Source organism: Sardina pilchardus, chromosome 1 (assembly GCF_963854185.1).
Source record: "Sardina pilchardus chromosome 1, fSarPil1.1, whole genome shotgun sequence".
Classification (NCBI taxonomy): domain Eukaryota; kingdom Metazoa; phylum Chordata; class Actinopteri; order Clupeiformes; family Clupeidae; genus Sardina; species Sardina pilchardus.
The window spans coordinates 43,974,221-43,992,287 of record NC_084994.1 but is presented as its reverse complement, the minus strand read 5'-3'; the positions used below and the strand labels follow the sequence as shown (position 1 = coordinate 43,992,287).

General features: G+C 45.8%; 1 protein-coding gene across 1 annotated transcript in view; it reads left to right on the top strand.

The window, feature by feature from the left end:
• The first annotated feature begins 9,015 nt into the window (after nt 1–9,015).
• The window catches only part of rptor (regulatory associated protein of MTOR, complex 1), a 174,092-nt gene continuing 165,040 nt past the window's right edge, over nt 9,016–18,067 (top strand). Inside the window, exons 1-2 of the mRNA XM_062545481.1 lie at nt 9,016–9,445; nt 11,908–12,082. Of these exons, the coding sequence (XP_062401465.1) occupies nt 11,915–12,082 (168 nt within the window). The 5' untranslated portion in view covers nt 9,016–9,445; nt 11,908–11,914. The remainder of the gene's footprint in view (nt 9,446–11,907; nt 12,083–18,067) is intronic.

Here is an 18,067-nt window from a genome sequence, read left to right as displayed (position 1 = left end):
ACAGGTCGCTGACCCCATCTGTCTGCCCTCTTTCTCTCTCTCGTTAGACCTTGTTGCCTTCATCACATCACGCTCCATCGAGTGGGTGTCTTGAAGACAATTGCAGGGAGATGAGGAGGCTCTCGCTTTCGCTCTCTCTCTCGATCTCCTCTCCCTCTCGCTCATCTTCCCTGTCGGAGATCGCGTTTCACCGCGTTGATGCGGACTCAGTCGATGTCGTCCGGCCCGGCCCGCATTAACGCTCGAGCTGTGAGGAAATCTCCCGGCGCGTCTGCGAGTTTGATGAACGGCCGATGCGTGGACATTCATCTAGCAAAGTGTTTATTGATTCGCTTGTCTTGCTAAAGATGCCTGCCCAATTATACGAACAAAGGGGTTTGTGCTTGAGAGTGCGTTGCATCTTGTTTAGTTAGCTTTGTCCAAGAATCACAGATGCATTATCAGCTGGTGCTAACAGCTGACATTGGACCACACTTAACTCACCAGGGGTTTGAACAGGCAGTTTAATACGATGACTGTTCTATGTATGTTGAAGATAATGGGCATCCTCTCATTGAAAAGTCATTTAAAAGCACTTGCTGCGGTCAAGTGAATGACCAGTAATTGCATTTCATATATTAGTGATTGCACAGTGCAATGCAAGTAATACTTTCATATCATAATAATAATGCTTTCAATCAAATCACATTCGATGGTTGTTTCTTTTGCAGTGTAGCATTAGAATTCATAGAAGCAGGCCATACTGGCAGCTGTGCTTAAAATATTAGAGCAGAAGTGAAAACAGAATGTAAAATATAACATGGATAGATCGCTGCTATGAAATACTGTGTGGAACGAATACTTAAGAGATGTTATGACCAACAACAACTTAAGAAAGAAACCAAGCAAGAGTTTCAGGGAAAGAAAGTTAGAGAAGAGTGTAGTAGGGGATACAAGAAGTGCATTTAGGGGGTTTGGCAGGAAACATGACCAAGTGCATGTGCGCTCCCTGTATGAGTTTCAGGTACACGATTTTATTGCACTCTGTGTTGTACCCTTGTTGGTCCTGTCATCTCTCACAGATTCCTGGATATGAAGTGGAACGTCCTGGATTACCTTTGTACCGGTCTCTCTGAATGTGAAGTAGAGTGTCCTAGCCTACATGTAGGTTACCTGTGTAGCCTACCTGTCTCTCTGAATGTGAAGTGGAGTGTCCTAGGTTACCTGTGTACCTGTCTCTCTGGATGTGAAGTGGAGTGTCCTAGGTTACCTGTATATAGGGTTGGGTATCGAGAATCGAGAATCGATGGGAACCGGGACTAGCTTTCCAATTCTCCCGGAATCGTTCAAAAGTTTAATTTTCAATTCCTAGTATCGATTCTCAGTCCGCCAACCGGAAGAAGAAGCCGCTAAACACCAACGAAAAAGGTGTTTGCATAACCGAGCTGAGGCAGCAAGACGACAGTTCATAGATTTGATATTTATATTGTAGTTGAAAACAGCCCTGTGAGAAACTTATAGGCCTAGTAAAGTTCATAAAAACTAAAAAGTTCATAGAATTAAATTGATGGAGAAGATCAGACTATGTCATTCAGAAAGACCGTTGGTTAGCTAGCTCATTTAAAATATTCAAACTTTTTTGACCCTGCTTCTTACAAGAATCGGAATCGAGAATCGTTAGGAACCGGAATCGAAACAAGGAACCGAAATTGGAATCGGAATCGTTCAAATTCAAACGATACCCAACCCTACCTGTATACCTGTCTCTCTGAATGTGAAGTGGAGTGTCCTAGGTAACCTGTGTACCTGTCTCTCTGAATGTGAAGTGGAGTGTCCTTGGATACCTGTATATCTGTCACTCTGGATGTGAAGTAGTGGGGTGTCCTAGGTTACCTGTACACTGTCTCTCTGAATGGTACCCACCCACAACCCTCCCTCATGGTGCCTCATGACACTGAGGTTTATCCCCAGTTAGGCTTTGAACACATGACACAACAAGCAAGAATATCTTGCTGTCATCTGTAGGATTATTATATAGGAAATTGTGTGCTACACTAGTCAGCCACTGATTACCCAGCACACAACAACCCTTGAATCAATCCCTATAGAGCTCCCCAGTCCCGCCCCTCCTCCGAGAGAGGTGCTTGTCCGGAAGTAAAATTCTCATTCATTTCTCCCATTGACTTCTGGAAAAATTCGGATATAAAGAGTTTTAGACCATGCCTTAGGCTAACCAGCTACGATGTGACTCATAAGCATATAACTTATAATTTCGAGTGAAAAAATGAACAGAAAATGTAAAAAAAGCGAAAGGTACAAGCAGGGCATGAAATTGGCACCCGCCAACTAGCCAAATGCGGGTAACTTTTGTGATTGGCGGGTGAAACTTTCAACCTACCTGCCACATTGGCAGGTAGCCAATAAAACAACGAAACACTGAAAAACACCGTTAAAACGAGACTCGCAACAATGTTCACAGAGAGATACACTGTAACACCATGTAAGATCGGGTGATTGTCTTGACTGATATGTCTGTTTACACTGATGCCATTCAAAATAGCAGAGAAACGCGAGCGGCACAAAGAAAGTAGAAAAGGCCGCCCGACAGTTCTCAAAACGTTGCGTTGCATAGTGCTGCCTGCTCGTGTTGATGGGCTACACTCATGACACTCCAATTGAACAGTGTCAACGGATTTTATCGCTAATGCAAAGATTAGCTGCAAATATTATGCAGGAACACATAAAAATTATATGCCGAATGCTTTAGGCTTCTAGTTTCTATATGGGTTTAGTGATTAATGATCGGGCAAGTGCAGTAGCCTACACGAGATTTGAGACATAGCCTCGTTGAGTTTTATCACCCGAAGTTTTGCACGTTACTCCAGTGATGAGCTGTGCTTAGGCTATGTATATTCTGCACAAGTGCAAAAAACATTCAATTTTCTGATGTTGGACACAAAAAAATTTGGCTGGTAAAAGAACACAGTGGCTGGTGGATTTCAAAATCCACCCGCCACAATGGCTGGTGGCCAAAAAAGTTAACTTCATGCCCTGGGTACAAGACTGTGTACATATCTTAAATTCCGAGATAGAGAACTCAAATCCCAGGATGCTTTGCAAACGTACACACATTTCCAACATTTGCAGCCTAAAGATAGTTTAACATGGTTCCATATTAATCTGAGAAAAGAAGATGATTACTTCCTACCGTTTCCATTGAGTAAATTCAACCTTCAAGATGAGAAAACCGTTATTTTTCGGAAGACCACACATCGGTCCTGATCAGCCCTGCAGCCATTTTAAGTTTTGAAGTTCCAGCGAGACGAAGCTGGACGATAGGCGCGGGAAAAGCTGAGTACAGTTTGTTTGGCATTGCCATGGCAACGGCGATCTCTACCAATCAAAGGCTCTGCTTTCACCAGTTTTACACGTTAGGGTGTCGGGTAGTGTAGTACTCTCTCGTTAAATCGTGAATAAAGCATTGTTTTCTCAAAACAAGGTTGATGCCCCCATTAACTTTTGACATCTATATGAGCAGGTATAATCGCTTAGTCACATCGTAGCTGGTTTTAAGTCTACCATGGACGGTTACGATGTTATGGCTTATTCTCCAATTGTCAATGGAGAAATTGTATTGGATTTTTACTTCCGGACAAGGCTGTGGGCGGGACTGGGGAGCTCTATTTGACTCAAATGGGAGTGGATACCACGATATTCCGCAGCCCAACAATGGGGGTCGCCATGACACCGAGACGGTTTTCTATTTCCGGCGAAGCTGCATTGTATCTGTTTTAACGTGACGGTTTACGGTGCTTAACATATCATAACGCATATAAAAGTAAACTTTTCCATTTTATATCGGTTATATATGATGTAGTATATACATGCTGAGGGCAGAATTGTCAATATTTCGAAAGAAATCTAAGTTGAGGCATAATCTAGTTAGCCTAGCTATGGAGAACGCACATGTTAACAGAATGAACGGAAGTTGAAAACAGTATCGTAACCATCGCAACGATACATATTTCCGGGTTAAGGAATGAGGTGGATAGTAACGCCATCAAAGTAGCAACTTGCTCTCCTCCCTCCGAAGCAGGCGATGTACTGTAAGGTTAGAAGTGCCATAGCCTACAGCACAACCATCTATTTTTCCGGACAAATGGCGTCCATTTCATACCTGTCCTTTCCTCCTCATTCCCGGCTCAGGTTGCATAACGCTGCGCCTCCACTTTTGTTTTCTCCCCCGGCTGTGCGTCTCCTCCACAGGGACTCTGCACACACTGCCTGTAAATCATCATATCAATCGCCTCCCTCAGAGAGAGTTCTGAGTGGAATAAAAGATGATGTGTGGACGCACATGTGGCTGCACGCCAATAGTCTATTGGAGTGGGGGTGAGGTGGGGGTGGGGGGGTGGGGGGTCCTGCCAGCGTGGTGCACTCTTGGTAAAGCCTTTGCCCCCCCCTCTCTCTCTCTCTCCCCCCACCTCTCTTACACACACACACACACACACACACACACGCACACACACACGCACACACACACTCATACTCACTCTCTGTTCCGGTCTTTCCATCTCCATCTATCACTGTATTTTCCTCTGAGCTTCTCTCGCTTCCTTTCTCCCCTAACCTTTTAAGTGTCTTTCCTCTCTAACCCCTCTCTCTCTCCCTCTGACTCATGTCTCTCTCTCTCTCTCTCTCTCTCTCATTCCAACACATCTCACCCTCACTCTTTTCATCTCTCTCTCTCTCTCTCTCTCTCTCTCTCTCTCTCTCTTCTGCTTCCCTCGGCCCTTTTCCGCTGCCATGCTGACACCGCCACCCTCACCTCTTGCCAACGGACACAGGCACCTGCAGCCCTCCATAAATAATCCAACTGAAGCCTCCTCTCTCTCTCTCTCTCCGTGCGCGCACGTACACGTACACACACCTCAAAAATAGGCCCCCTCTTTTGTGTTGAATATTTCATAGTCCCTTTTTGCCTCCTGTTTACCCAAGTCAACAGGAGCCACTGTGTCCCCTGCGGAAAGGGAATGTCATGGAGAAGCCACACTCACTATAGCTACACACTGCCCTCAAGCTAAAATGGCCCCAATCCCACAGAACACAAACACACACATACACACACACACACACACACACACACACACACACACACACACACACACACAGATCTTTATTTGGATTGACAGATAGACATTTATCTGAGCACAATCCAAATTTTGTTAAAGGAGTCTTACACGGAATTAAAAGGTCTGCCCACTGAGCGTTCTAAGGATAAAGGTGACACCTATGTCTCCAAATGAAGAGGCTCCCAATTACACACACACACACACACACACACACACACTCACCGCCACAACTATCAAAGTATCACAGACGCATGCATGTCGGCTCACCTCCGGCTCAGTGAAGTGTCAGATATCAGATTAGGAACTCATTCTGCACTGTTGTGCTTCGGGGCTCAGAGAGGACCTTCCCTGAATAAATTAGCCGGGGCATTATTAAGTTTGGGGATTAAGTGAGATGCCATGATGCAGATGATTTATTGTCACCTCAGCCTTGACTTTAAATTAAAAGTGTTGCAGCCTGTGTGGGACAGGGGATGTGGATTTACTTCCCGAAGTGTGTGTCTGTGTGTGTGTCTGTCTGTGTGTGTGTGTGTGTGTGTGTGTGTGTGTGAGAGAGAGAGAGGCAGAGAGCAAACGAGAGAGAGAGAGAGGGAGAGCGAGAGAGAGATAATAATAATAATGCTGAATAAAGCAAATCATTAGTCAGTGTTGCTTTATCGATGGCCCTCTGTATTTGACTGGGGAATAGTGCCCGCATGCATAATTTAGGGCCAGTCTGGCTGTGAGGTTTTGGATACTAAAGGAAAAACAGGAGCTTTGTGAGTGCACTTTAAATCCTATTAACAAGGCCTTCATTAGATTTCATTTGGAGCCTTTTCAGCTGTGGGCTGTTATTGTGATCACAGCAGCAAAACAAATGCAGACATAAAGACTGCAACTATTTCAGGAGTATACTGTTCTCTCACACATTCACATGCCACCCCCCCACCACCACCACCACACACACACACACACACACACACACACACACACACACACACACACACACACACACATACACACACTCCCACCAGCCAAACACTCATACACAAATAAAGCCCAAATGCACCCTAACCTTGTCATAACTTTTGTGGACTTTCTATCCAACCATTTAAATGTCATCCGCTGGAACTACATCTTCACTAAGACACAGAGGTTGGCCTTCATAAAAGCATAAAAGTGGCTGGTAGCAGATGCTCCACCATGACGAGGGCGTCTCTCTATCCGCACAATGGACTGTAGTCTCGTGTGCTCTGACGGATCTCTGAGCGGCTCCTGACGGAAGTTATCTCGCGGTGATGTGCCTCTCCTCCCTCCCCAAACCCGATGCCCTGCCCTTATCCTCTGCTCCCCTAACCCTGGCCCGCTGCCCCGCTCTCTCTCTCTCTCTCTCTCTCTCTCTCTCTATCTCTCTCTCTCTCTCTCTCTCTATCTCTCTCTCTCTCTCTCTCTCTCTCTGCTGGGGCCTTTTGGCACTCAGAACCTGCGGAGGAATTTTGGGCTCTTTGCCTCGTTTCTCCTCTGGTTCCTGGGAACGGCTCCAGGCGCTGGGTCGGGCCCAGTCGATCACGCCCGCAGACCCCCAACCTGAAGGGGAATGATGACAGCGCGTGAAAGAACCAAACTTGCTCAGAGAGAGAGAGAGAAAGAGAGAGTGAAAAGTTTTAAAAAATGGGTTTGGAGTTCCATCTGAGGTAGAGATTAGCCCGCTAACACTGTGATGCGGTCAGCGAGATGAAGCCCATATTTAGACACCGGGCCCACGACTCCAGAACTCACCTCTGTCAGATTGCCACTCCTCTGAGTCGCCACGGCAGGCAAGCTCAACAATTTCCGGGAGCCACGGCCTGAGAGAGAGAGAGAGAGGGGGGGGGGGGGGGGGGGGAGTGAGAGAAAGAGGGAGAGAAGGGAGAGAGGGAAAAAGTGTGATAGAATAAGAGCGTGGAGTGTGGAAGACAGCGAGAGAGAGAGGGGGATAGAGAGTGAGAAAAAGAGGGAGAGAAGGAGGTAGAGAGGGAGAAAGTGTGATAGAATGAGAGTGTGGAAGAGAGAGTGAGAGTGTACAGAGAGTGAGAGAGAGAAAGAGAGAGAGAGAGAGAGAGGGAGAGAGAGAAAGAGAGAGAGAGAGATTGGCGCGGCCAGCGTGTCGACTCTCCTCCAGTGGTTTCATGTTTTCTGATGAGCTGTGATGCGGAGCGGAGCGTACGGGACGGGGGGGGCAGGGGGGGGGGACAGGGGGGGGCCGGCGGGTGGACAGGGGGCTCGGTCCGGCCACCGCGTGTCCCTGGCTGCGCTCCTCGGGTTTGTCAGATTAAACAGGAAAGTGGCAGAGGCAGTAGGAGAGCCATCAGTCCCCCCCACGCTCAGCCATTTATCTTCCCCTCAGAGGGCCCGTCCTGCTCTTAGGAGCCAGCAGCAGGCACAGATCCAGAGAGCATATTGTGTGTGCTGCATGTGTGTATTAAAGTGGCGCCACACACAGTATCCGTCATCTCAGAGAGTGTGTGTTATTTTTAATAACATACGACGCAAGCACGTGGGTAAGTCTGTTTTCTATGTACAATTTTCTAATCCAATGAATGAAGGAATGTGATCATCATAGCATTGGTTGGGAAAAAATATGACTGAATGTGTTCAGTTTTGCACAGGAGTAATATGTGACTATCTGAGCACTTGTCATCAGAGTCATGTGTATGGTCTCTTCACAGGCTTAGAAGTGAAAGCGCTAAAATGAACCACGCATTGCTATTTTTGTTTTCAGATGACAAATGCCTCGCATCTATTCGCACTGACAGATGGATGTGTTTTGTCCTTTCGTTAATTCATTTGTTCTTTTTTTCCCCCTCCCTGTCTTTCCTCCTCCCTCTCTCTCCTTCACAAGCACAAGCCGATCTGCAGCTCCTGCTGGTTGAGCGATGAGATGGGAGCCAGACAGCAGAGGAGATCTGGGACGAGGCAAAGGCACACGGCACCTGTTCAGCTGCAGAGAAACCACGCCTCGCACCACACCGCTCAATAAACACAAACACAGGCATGGAGTTCAGGAAAAGGATAAATGAACCCTCACCTTCATCTGAGGGTCAAAAATGGACAGATTTTTTCTGTTTTTTTCCCTTCACCTCTTAATGTTTGGGTAACATAAATGCACATTTTCTTTGACTCTACTTAACATTTTACTTTTTGAATGGAGGTTGAAAACTGCTGCATTGTTCTAATTGTTCTTGTGCACTTCATTTATTTGATTTTAACAAATAATGTTAGAGAATGTGTCCACACCTGTACAAATGAGCCTCTTTTTAATTAGTTGATCTCCAGGCATTCCCGTATTTAGTGTGCTAGGCTATATAGGCCTACGTTGCTGGGGAATGTAAATGAGGTTTGCACATTCCATAGTGAGTACGCCTATCGTGTGGTATTCCTCAACCACACAAAGCCTCAGGGACACAGGGAGAAAGGCCACAAGCAGCAAGCGCTGCAATTTAAATTACACTGAATGAAAGGATGCATCCCCAGCATGGAGGAATGTAGCTATTTCCTGTCATGAAGAACTGTCCCATGGAAACAGTTGAGAGAATTTTTGTAATCCTACTTGTACAATAGGCTAATGAATGTTGACAGACTCCATCTAACGTCGTCCTAATGTTCCATTCACAACTTCAGGAATTTTCATCCAACTGGCAAGGCCATGAGCAGCTAACGGCCTTCTAGTATATTCGTTCCATGCCATAAAATACACGGCATCTCTCGAATATTCTTCAGTGGCAGTAAGGTCATATCTGTCAAAAAAATAAATTAGGTGTCAGTGATGGACACATGACTGTCCACCCACCGTTGACCAACACTGAACGTGGTGACGTCATTGTTGACACTCTCACTTTCAGTGCCGCCCTGAATGCCACGGTGCATTCTGGGTCAATCCCAAGATGGCGGCGCCCTTGCGCAAGTGCTGAGAAAGTGTCTCTATAGAGAAACAGTGAGAAATATCAGGTTTGCTGCACATTTTTAGTGTCATCTGATTGTGAAAGGTGATAGCAGGTGCACAAAACGAGATCCACGACCGAGCCATCGATTGCAATAACAGCGCTTGGCGTGGCTCTGGCAGAACGTCCGTGCGAAGATGGGCCTCCATCCGAGCCCCTACCCCTAGCGAAAAGTGGACGGGGGGAGAACAATCGCAGATTTCCCTGCAAACACATCCCGGTTGAACTTGGACTTGACGGCTTTCACTTTTTGCAGAAATTGTGGACGCTGCCATATAACTTGCTAACGGGAGTTATCTGCGCGACCGCCTCTGTCATCGTTCGGAGACGCAGGAGTTCCCCAGCTCGTGGTGTGCAGATAACAGCCGCGCCAAGGTCCGTTTCTGTCAGTGGTCGAAAAGCGCCATTAACGTCATGCCTTTCCCGTGAGAGGTTGTCATGTGTGATTGCCTACAGGCAGTTAACATACGCCTCACATCTTTTATATTAGTCTTCTATAAACAGTCATAGAAGAGTTGGGCTTGTAGTTAGCTCACCGGCTAACCAAGCTAGCGAATTGCACGTCGCGATGGTCCAAACGACATGTCAAACAGAATGTCGAATGTGGATTTGCTGATTGGTGTTGCTATTAAGTACTGTATTTTGTGTTACGGTGTTATGTTAGCTGGTAAATATATTATTGTCCAACTAAGTGATGGGAGGTTGTAGTAACTAACTAGCATAGATGATTTACGTTACTGTCCAGCTGGAAGTGTGTGTGACTTTGTTTTGGCTGTTGTAGCCTCCTGTCATAAATCAGGCAACAGGCGTTGATTCATTTGCTTACGTAGTTTTATTAGCCTTACAAACTTTCATGGCGTGTTAAATTAACCTGCTTGAAATAGCATACTTATATATTTTAACAACCAAATGGTGAAATGGTTGATTAAAGTTGTGTGTAAAATTCAGTCTGAGATCAAGTCAATAGTTGACCTACCCAAAGGTTAGCTGCAGAAATTCTCAATCAAGTCAATAGTTGACCTACCCAAAGGTTAGCAGAAATTCTCAATCCCCTAAACGTGCCCACTCAGTCGCATGCTTAGCATTCTTTGAGCAATAGCATAAGTTCTTCAGCTGAAAACTGTTAATTGCTCCGATTTGGCAAGAATTGAGTTTGCTTAAAGAATGTGTGGTATTTTGTCAGTCATTAGGCAGCACGTGTATTTTGCAACGTGCAGGTCGTATGATTTTAAATGAACTAATTTTGCAACTGCATCAATCGTTTGGATGAACTCATTTGTTAAAGGGCTGGCTAGTGTCTCTAATTCCGTTTGATAGGCTGGTTGTATGTTTGTTGAGGGGAAATGGAACTCTCCTGGAAGACATAGCATGAGAAACTTGGAATATCTAACTGTTGCTTCTTTGTTGGACACCATAATGCCCATGTTATCTACATGAGAATATCTTATTATGTATGTTTAGGCCTAGGCCATAGTCCTGCCTTTAGGCTTTCCTATCAGAATATACTGTAGGAAGGGTAGAGTGCACTAGATTACCTTGATCTACCTCTCCTGGCCAGTGAAAGTGTTATCAGGCTACAGGTAACTGATATGCTCTTACTGAAGATATGAATCACTAAGAACATCTCTCAGGTGCATAGTATGTATTGTGCTTCATATGTAAAAAAATTGCATAGCAGCCCCAAGCCAGTCCTCACTCATAATACCACATGTGCCTGTATGGAAAACAGCAATGCGAAGTAGGCCCTGCAACTAACGATTATTTTCATAGTGAGTGGATTAAACCGTTGATCACTTTCTTGATTAATCACTTTATTGTAATAACAGTGTTTCTCAAAACCTCAAATGCATTGTTTTATTCACATGCCAAATATATTTAGTTTACTGTCGTAAGGTGGGTTTCCATTGACCCTCAAAATGTGCAAATCTGAATTGCGAAATGAAAAATGATTGAAGGAATTCTATGAATTGTATGTCACAAAAAATGTGCTCACATACATCTGGAAGGAAAGACAATTTAGTAGCAGCTAATTTACTGTAGTTCCAGTACAATAGCAGCTAATTTAGTTCCAGTACAAGAGCAGCTAATTTAGTTCCAGTACAATAGCAGCTAATTTAGTTCCAGTACAAGAGCAGCTAATTTAGTTCCAGTACAATAGCAGCTAATTTAGTTCCAGTACAATAGCAGCTAATTTAGTTCCAGTACAATAGCAGCTAATTTAGTTCCAGTACAATATGGTCCCTCCTGCCGCAGCAGTAAATGTCAGGACGTCTTAAGCTCCCATGTTCAGCGCCGTGTGGTTTACTTCTCTGAGGCGGTGCTGACAAAAACTTGAGTTCAAACAGTAAAGGGGACCAGGGCTTCTCACCATAGTTGTGTGAGGCTGTAAGTGTTCAGAAATCTGGCCTCACTATCCACAAGCTATAAAGTATGCTGCAGGGCTATACCACACAGAAGCAGGGGAGTCCGGCTTCACAGTGTTGGCGCTGGTGAATGGGGCGTCATCGTGCCACCTCACTAGTCAGGTCTGACCCTGCTGACCTCTGCTCTTTCACAGTGCTGCATTGTGGACGCCCTGTAGAGCATTTATTGGGTGCCTCTCATTTAGTGTTTATACCCTCCCTTCCTTCCTCGATCCTCGTCCTCACTGATGTAGATAGAGAATGATGTGGCGGCAACGATGGGATAGTCTATCCAGTGTTAGTTATAGATTAGTGGGAACGCCCCTCGAGGATCGAGCATTGAGGATCGAGGAGAGTGTTTGAGAGCCACCCATTGAGTAGAGTTATAATTAGTTGACCCCCCAGTAACCCTGATGTCCTTGACCCCGTCCACAGGGCCCTGATGAAAATGGACGCGGAGCTACTCCACTCCCCTGTGGTGGGACTGGCGGAGGAGGAGGAGGCCGACATGGGCGACTGGAACCTGCCGCTGGCCTTCATGAAGAAGCGCCACTCGGAGAAGATCGAGGGCTCCAAGGCGCTGGCACAGAGCTGGAGGATGAAGGACAGGGTGAGGCGGCCATCTTTCTTTTCATCTTCTTTGCTCACCGATGCTCTATGGCTGTGCATTTTATGAGCTTATGAGGCAATGCAGCTTCATGTCTTAAATGGCTATGGGGAGAATATCTTTCCTCTTAATGGCCGTTGTCATGGAGCCTGGCTCCTGCTGTTAACGTGACAATACAAAGTAAACAAATGGAATAGAATCTATCCGTCTGTTAGAACTTTGAGATGTGCACTTGAGCTCTCTGTTTTGAAGTGGCTTGTGTTGTTTTGACAACTTTGTAATGGAACTTTTGGCACTTATTGCAACTTACGTAATTGCCCGTCTCCGTCTAAGATCAGCCACTCTTTCTTTGAAAAGTGCACTTCTCATCCTAGAGAGGATATCAGGGGCTTTTATCTGCTCACTCGAGTTCCACGCCGCTCGGAAGACAAATGGAGTTCTTGGCGGTCTTCTCCTGGCCATGTTTCTGTGTTCATTACAGTGTGGAGATTTAGTGCTTTGTTTTCTCACATGGAGGCAAAACTGCTCTTGGCTTTGGTGTTGTTTCAACCGGAGTCATAAATCTTCTGCGTCTGTCTAATAGAGCCCTATTCCGATGTATAATTCCGCGTTCTCGGTCTGTGTTGTCTGTCTGGGGGGTTTGCTAAGACTACGGTCAAATTTCCATCTGTTTGTGTTTTCTGGGAATGCCGACATTGACTTCTCTCAATCCATTGGAATCGCATTAAAAATGCTCTGTTGTCTTAGCTCAGCTGACGCACCTGAAGGCTTTATTGAATGGCATGTGGTCTATTGAGTAGTTGCAGTCCTTGCCGTCAGCTTGGTCATTTGAAAGTGAACCTTCATACCCAGTACGGAGCTCTAGTCCATAAAGCTACTCGTTGAAGTGAAATATTTTATCCCCACTTTTTATCTCCGCTGAGCAGACTCATTATGGAGTTAAGAAGCTATTTGTGTAGATTAATGATATTTTTTGGGCACAGCTTTGTGTTGTTTACTGGCTCTTTTCAAATGAATCACTCATTTTGTCATTAGCACTTGGCGTCAGGAGGCTTTTTGTTCCGTGTTAATTTAGCATTTTGCACCAAGTTTATGCCTTAAAGGAAGAATGTCAGGGATGCCGTCATGGGAGTGGTGACAGGTAGCTTCCGCTGCTGCCATGGCAGCGTCCAATTCCCCTGCCCAGGTGTGTGTTACCTGCCTCCCCTCCAGCTCCCCGTCCCCTTCCCATAATGTACCAGTACTGTGCTGCATCGCTGCTAATGAACTGCATTGTGTTTGAGACCTCTCAGCACAGAGTGATACAAGCTTTTAAGCAACTGTCGTAATGAAATGAGGAGGCCAACCCTTACTTGACTGACCGCAGCTACCACCACCACCGCCCGGCGCCATATTGACCAGTCTCTGCTGGTCCGTCTTGGTGTTACCGTCTGGCCTCCCCTCCCTTAGGTTTCTGTTTCTGGGAAATGAAACTCTGGCAACAGAGCAGCCCGCAGCCACGGGATGGGTGATCTTGGTTATGCTGACCAAATGCATTGAGCAAAGGGAGACTGCATCTGTGCTTCTACCATTTATGTGACAAAAAATGTTTTTCTTTTTTTTTTCTCATGCACACAAGTAATACAGATCATGAGTTATTAACAGCAGGACAAGCTAAAGAATGGCCATCATGTAATGAAGGAGCTGGGGGTCTGTGCTGGGACCTGCATACTATCTGTGATTCACTAGTGTTGGACTTTACAGGGATTCCAGGCAAAAGGCTGAGAAGCCCCTCATGTGACTATGGCCTATTGATGAGGGGATGAATGATGCACGGCATCATGGGAAATCACGGTGGCATAGAGCCTCGGCTAGTCGATAGGAATTACAACGAGGGGCTGGGCCAGAGCTTCTCTATCGCAGCACACATTGCTCATGGTGTGTGTGTGTGTGTGTGTGTGTGTGTGTGTGTGTGTGTGTGTGTGTGTGTGTGTGTGTGTGTGTGTGTGTGTGTGTGTGTGTGTGTGTGTGTGTGTGTGTGTGTGTGTGTGTGGAATGGCGTGCCCTTGGCTCCCCCCGAGGTGTACGCTTGTTGACCATTCCTCAGACAGGCTGTTGACTCTGCTGCTGTGTCAACAGAGCAGAAGAAGCCCAGTGGATGATGCATGTGTGGGCTTCTGCTAAAGGCTACTAGTCTCTCACAGTAGTGCCTACTACTCTCCCACAGTAGTGCCTACTACTCTCCCACTGTAGTGCCTACTACTCTCCCACAGTAGTGCCTACTACTCTCCCACTGTAGTGCCTACTACTCTCCCACTGTAGTGCCTACTACTCTCCCACAGTAGTGCCTACTACTCTCCCACAGTAATGCCTACTACTCTCCCACTGTAATGCCTACTACTCTCCCACTGTAGTGCCTACTACTCTCCCACAGTAGTGCCTACTACTCTCCCACAGTAGTGCCTACTACTCTCCCACAGTAGTGCCTACTACTCTCCCACTGTAGTGCCTACTACTCTCCCACTGTAGTGCCTACTACTCTCCCACAGTAGTGCCTACTACTCTCCCACTGTAGTGCCTACTACTCTCCCACTGTAGTGCCTACTACTCTCCACTGTAATGCCTACTACTCTCCCACTGTAATGCCTACTACTCTCTCACTGTAGTGCCTGAAGCTGAAGGGGGACGACCGTGCTGGGCAGTGCGGTCAGTCAGGCCCGGTTGAAACCCACGACCGGGCGGCTTAGTCTGATCATGGATTATCCTTAAAAAAGGGGGCTGGGATTACCACCAGTCAGTATTGTTCACACCTCTTGGAAAGAAATGTGTTTCCTAATCAGCAGTTAATTTTTGCACTTTTTTTGTTGGCATGTTAATTAGCTGGGAGGTGGGTGATTAAAAAAAAAAAAGTCTGAGTACATACATACATGGATTGGATGATTTGATGGAGAATAATCCCATACAAGTATGCACGATTGTATTATGGATTTTTGGGTGTAGTGAGTGATAGCACTGCATCGTTTTTTCGTAGTACCTGTGAGGTTTTTATTGAAGTCCACGGCTTTGCTATTCTTATATTTCAGGGACATGATGCCTTTAGTCATTCTTCGCAAACGCTTGCGCCTCACCCGCTTGTTCAGAATTTCACTCTGTTGTGGACCTCGGGCTAGACACATATCCTGGGTGCACGTGTCAGGTGTGGGAAGACTGCGGACGCCGTTTGAATTTTCTGTCCATTTCAGCGTTGGCAACTTGTAATTCTTGACTTGCCAAAAGGCATGCTTTCTATTGGAAACCAATGACACTGACTCCAAATGTTATACTGCTTCCAATATTGCACTAGTTTCCTCCAGAAACTACTTTGTCATTGTCAGACACCTACTTGATATTTCATTACACCGCTAATCAGACAAAAAGAAACAGGGAACATAGAAAAGAATCAAACAGAATTCAATGTCAAAGCACTAAAATATTTCTCGACTGTCTGTTCTTTGTGCTCTACTTTCCGTGGGGGACACTGTAATGAAGGGATGCAATGGATAGTCCTAATTAGTTTCTTTCTGTAGGCCCATCTTTCTGGATTCAATGTTGTAAATCCCCCTCAAACCACAAGCCTACTTCACCTGCTCCTCTCCCCCAACTTTTGGGCTCAGTTGTGCGGTTGCCAATGCAACCATCTCTCCCTGCAGCCCGCGGCACTTTGAGGGGCTGATTGGTGTTCTGGGCTCTTGGCTTCGATTTGATCTGGCCCCTAAGTCTCCACAGGGCTTTGCCAGCAGAAGACGGAGGAAAACCTGCCAACCCTGTTTCGGCTGTGGGCACCACGGGCTTGACTAAAGCTCTGCTGCCCCACTTGGGGGTTGGTCTTGGGTGGCACTTGCTAGTGTGGGGGATTTGATGATACTCCCCTAGTGGGCTGCTGATGGTGTGCATCCAGACACGGTGGCATCAGCTGTAGGGTCTACATAGAACACCTGAGAGGTGAGGATTGGGGTGAAGATGCACGTGGCACTCAGAGAACTTAAATTAGCTTCTATTCACACTCGCTGGAGATCACAGTTGGAACGATGTATTCACCGTTATGATTTATAGCCGAGATTAAGCGCAAAATGGTTCATCCTGGATAGTAGTGCGAATCATTTCATGAGGGTAGAATCCCCCCCCTGTGTATTGTGGCTGGGGCTGGAACTAATGATTATTTCCATGTCTGTTTCATTAATCAATTAGTTTGCAGTTTGCTGTTGTAGAATATTAAAGAAACTAGAATGGAAGTTGTAATCAGAGATTTTTTATTTATTTATTTTTCTTAAAAATATCAGTTACTCAAAGAATACTTAAACCATTATCAAAACAGTTAGTTGGTAATGTAACAGTTGATTGCAAGCAAATAACACTCTTGCAGCTTGTGGGTCTGTATGTGGTATTTAGCTATCTTCATGTTTGTTTTTTCAGTTTTTTCAATTTTAGAAAGACTGAAAGAAACTCATAGTGCTAGTAGCCCATTATGTGATGGTCGTTATGGGGAACTCGATACATCCTCATCTTCAGACTGATGTTTCTTTTGTTTGGTTCACCAACAGTTGCCTTGCTTTGCTGGGTATGGAGTCTTGTTTGGTCATTTGAGACCCTTTTCAGATTCTTTCTGTTTCCCTGACTCAGATGGAGATGGAGAGTGTTCCATCGTTTTTCATAACCGAGAGGAGAAGTGAAATGAAACTGAGCACGCTCTAACTCTGCAAGAACGAGCTGTCGACCCAGTGCATATCTTTTTTTTTTTTTTTTTTTTTCCACTTCCCGCCGAGCCACAAGCACGACCAAGGTGCTGTCGTAGTCTGAACATGTGGTCAGGAAGTCCTCGGTCTCACGACTCTCACGGTTACGTCTGCACGAACAACAATATCCCCACCCGCTGCTTTTAAGCTTTGAGTTGTTCACTCCTCTCTCTCTTGTCATTGAGTGGCCTCAATAACATGTATCATATTAATGGCCCAGGAAATATCTTGAATAAATTTTTTTTAATTCAAGCAATGCATTTTTTAAGCATAATGAATATTTAGTTAACACAATGAAATATTTAGAATAATTTCTAAATAAAATAAGACAATCTTTTCACGCGTCTATGAGGTCAACTCAAGTAGTGAGCTTGGTGCTCAGTGTTGCTCCCTGGTGCCTAGTTGGCTTGTTGTTTGTGTCGTCTGAGGTGTAACCAGAGCAACGCTCAGATGGAGGCCGGCTCAGCTGTTCAGGACCAACACACACACGCCTGGCTGGTGGCTGAGGCGGAAGTGTGGTGGCTGAGGGGCAGGCAGGCGTTAAGGGCCACCTGATGCTCTCTGAGTGCTGTGGCGGTGGCTGGCGGCTGGCGGTGGCGGCCTCATCACGGGTCCATTACCCCCAGCTGCTGGACCACACTGCCGGCCCACCTGGCGCGTAGGGATGCGTGGATGTCGCGGCGGGCCGGCCAAGTCGTAAAAAAACAACATTCTTGATTAGTTGCGGGTGGGGTCGCAGGGAGGATGGAATAAATCATTCATGTGTAAATGATTGACTATACTCTCTGAAATGTGAAAATTTTTTGAAACAATTTCAAAACTGTCAGGCGCTAATTTGCAGACTCTCCTTTAGGCTACGCAGTCTTGGGTACAAGCAGCAGTGGAGGCAAAACATACCCTTGAGGAAACTGAAAAGGGAGAATTAAAAAATAAAAGGGCGTGTTGGTGTTGGTGAAGTAGGCACTTTAACCAGGATGAATCAGGTGCTGAGTATGCCTGACTGCATGTATGTACTGTATATGTCAAGACTCGTAGATTAGTTTAAATTGATAATCACTCTCTGGAGCTAGAATGGGCTGTGAATGGGCAGCCAAATTGAATGTAAAGCATATGCAAGCATTCTATATTAGAAATCCCAACGGGGATCATGATTTGGTAGGTGTGCTTCTGCATCCTTCCTTCTTGAAGAAGATTCTAGAACACTGATGGCGCTCCAGACAGTGGTGGCCAAGCAGTA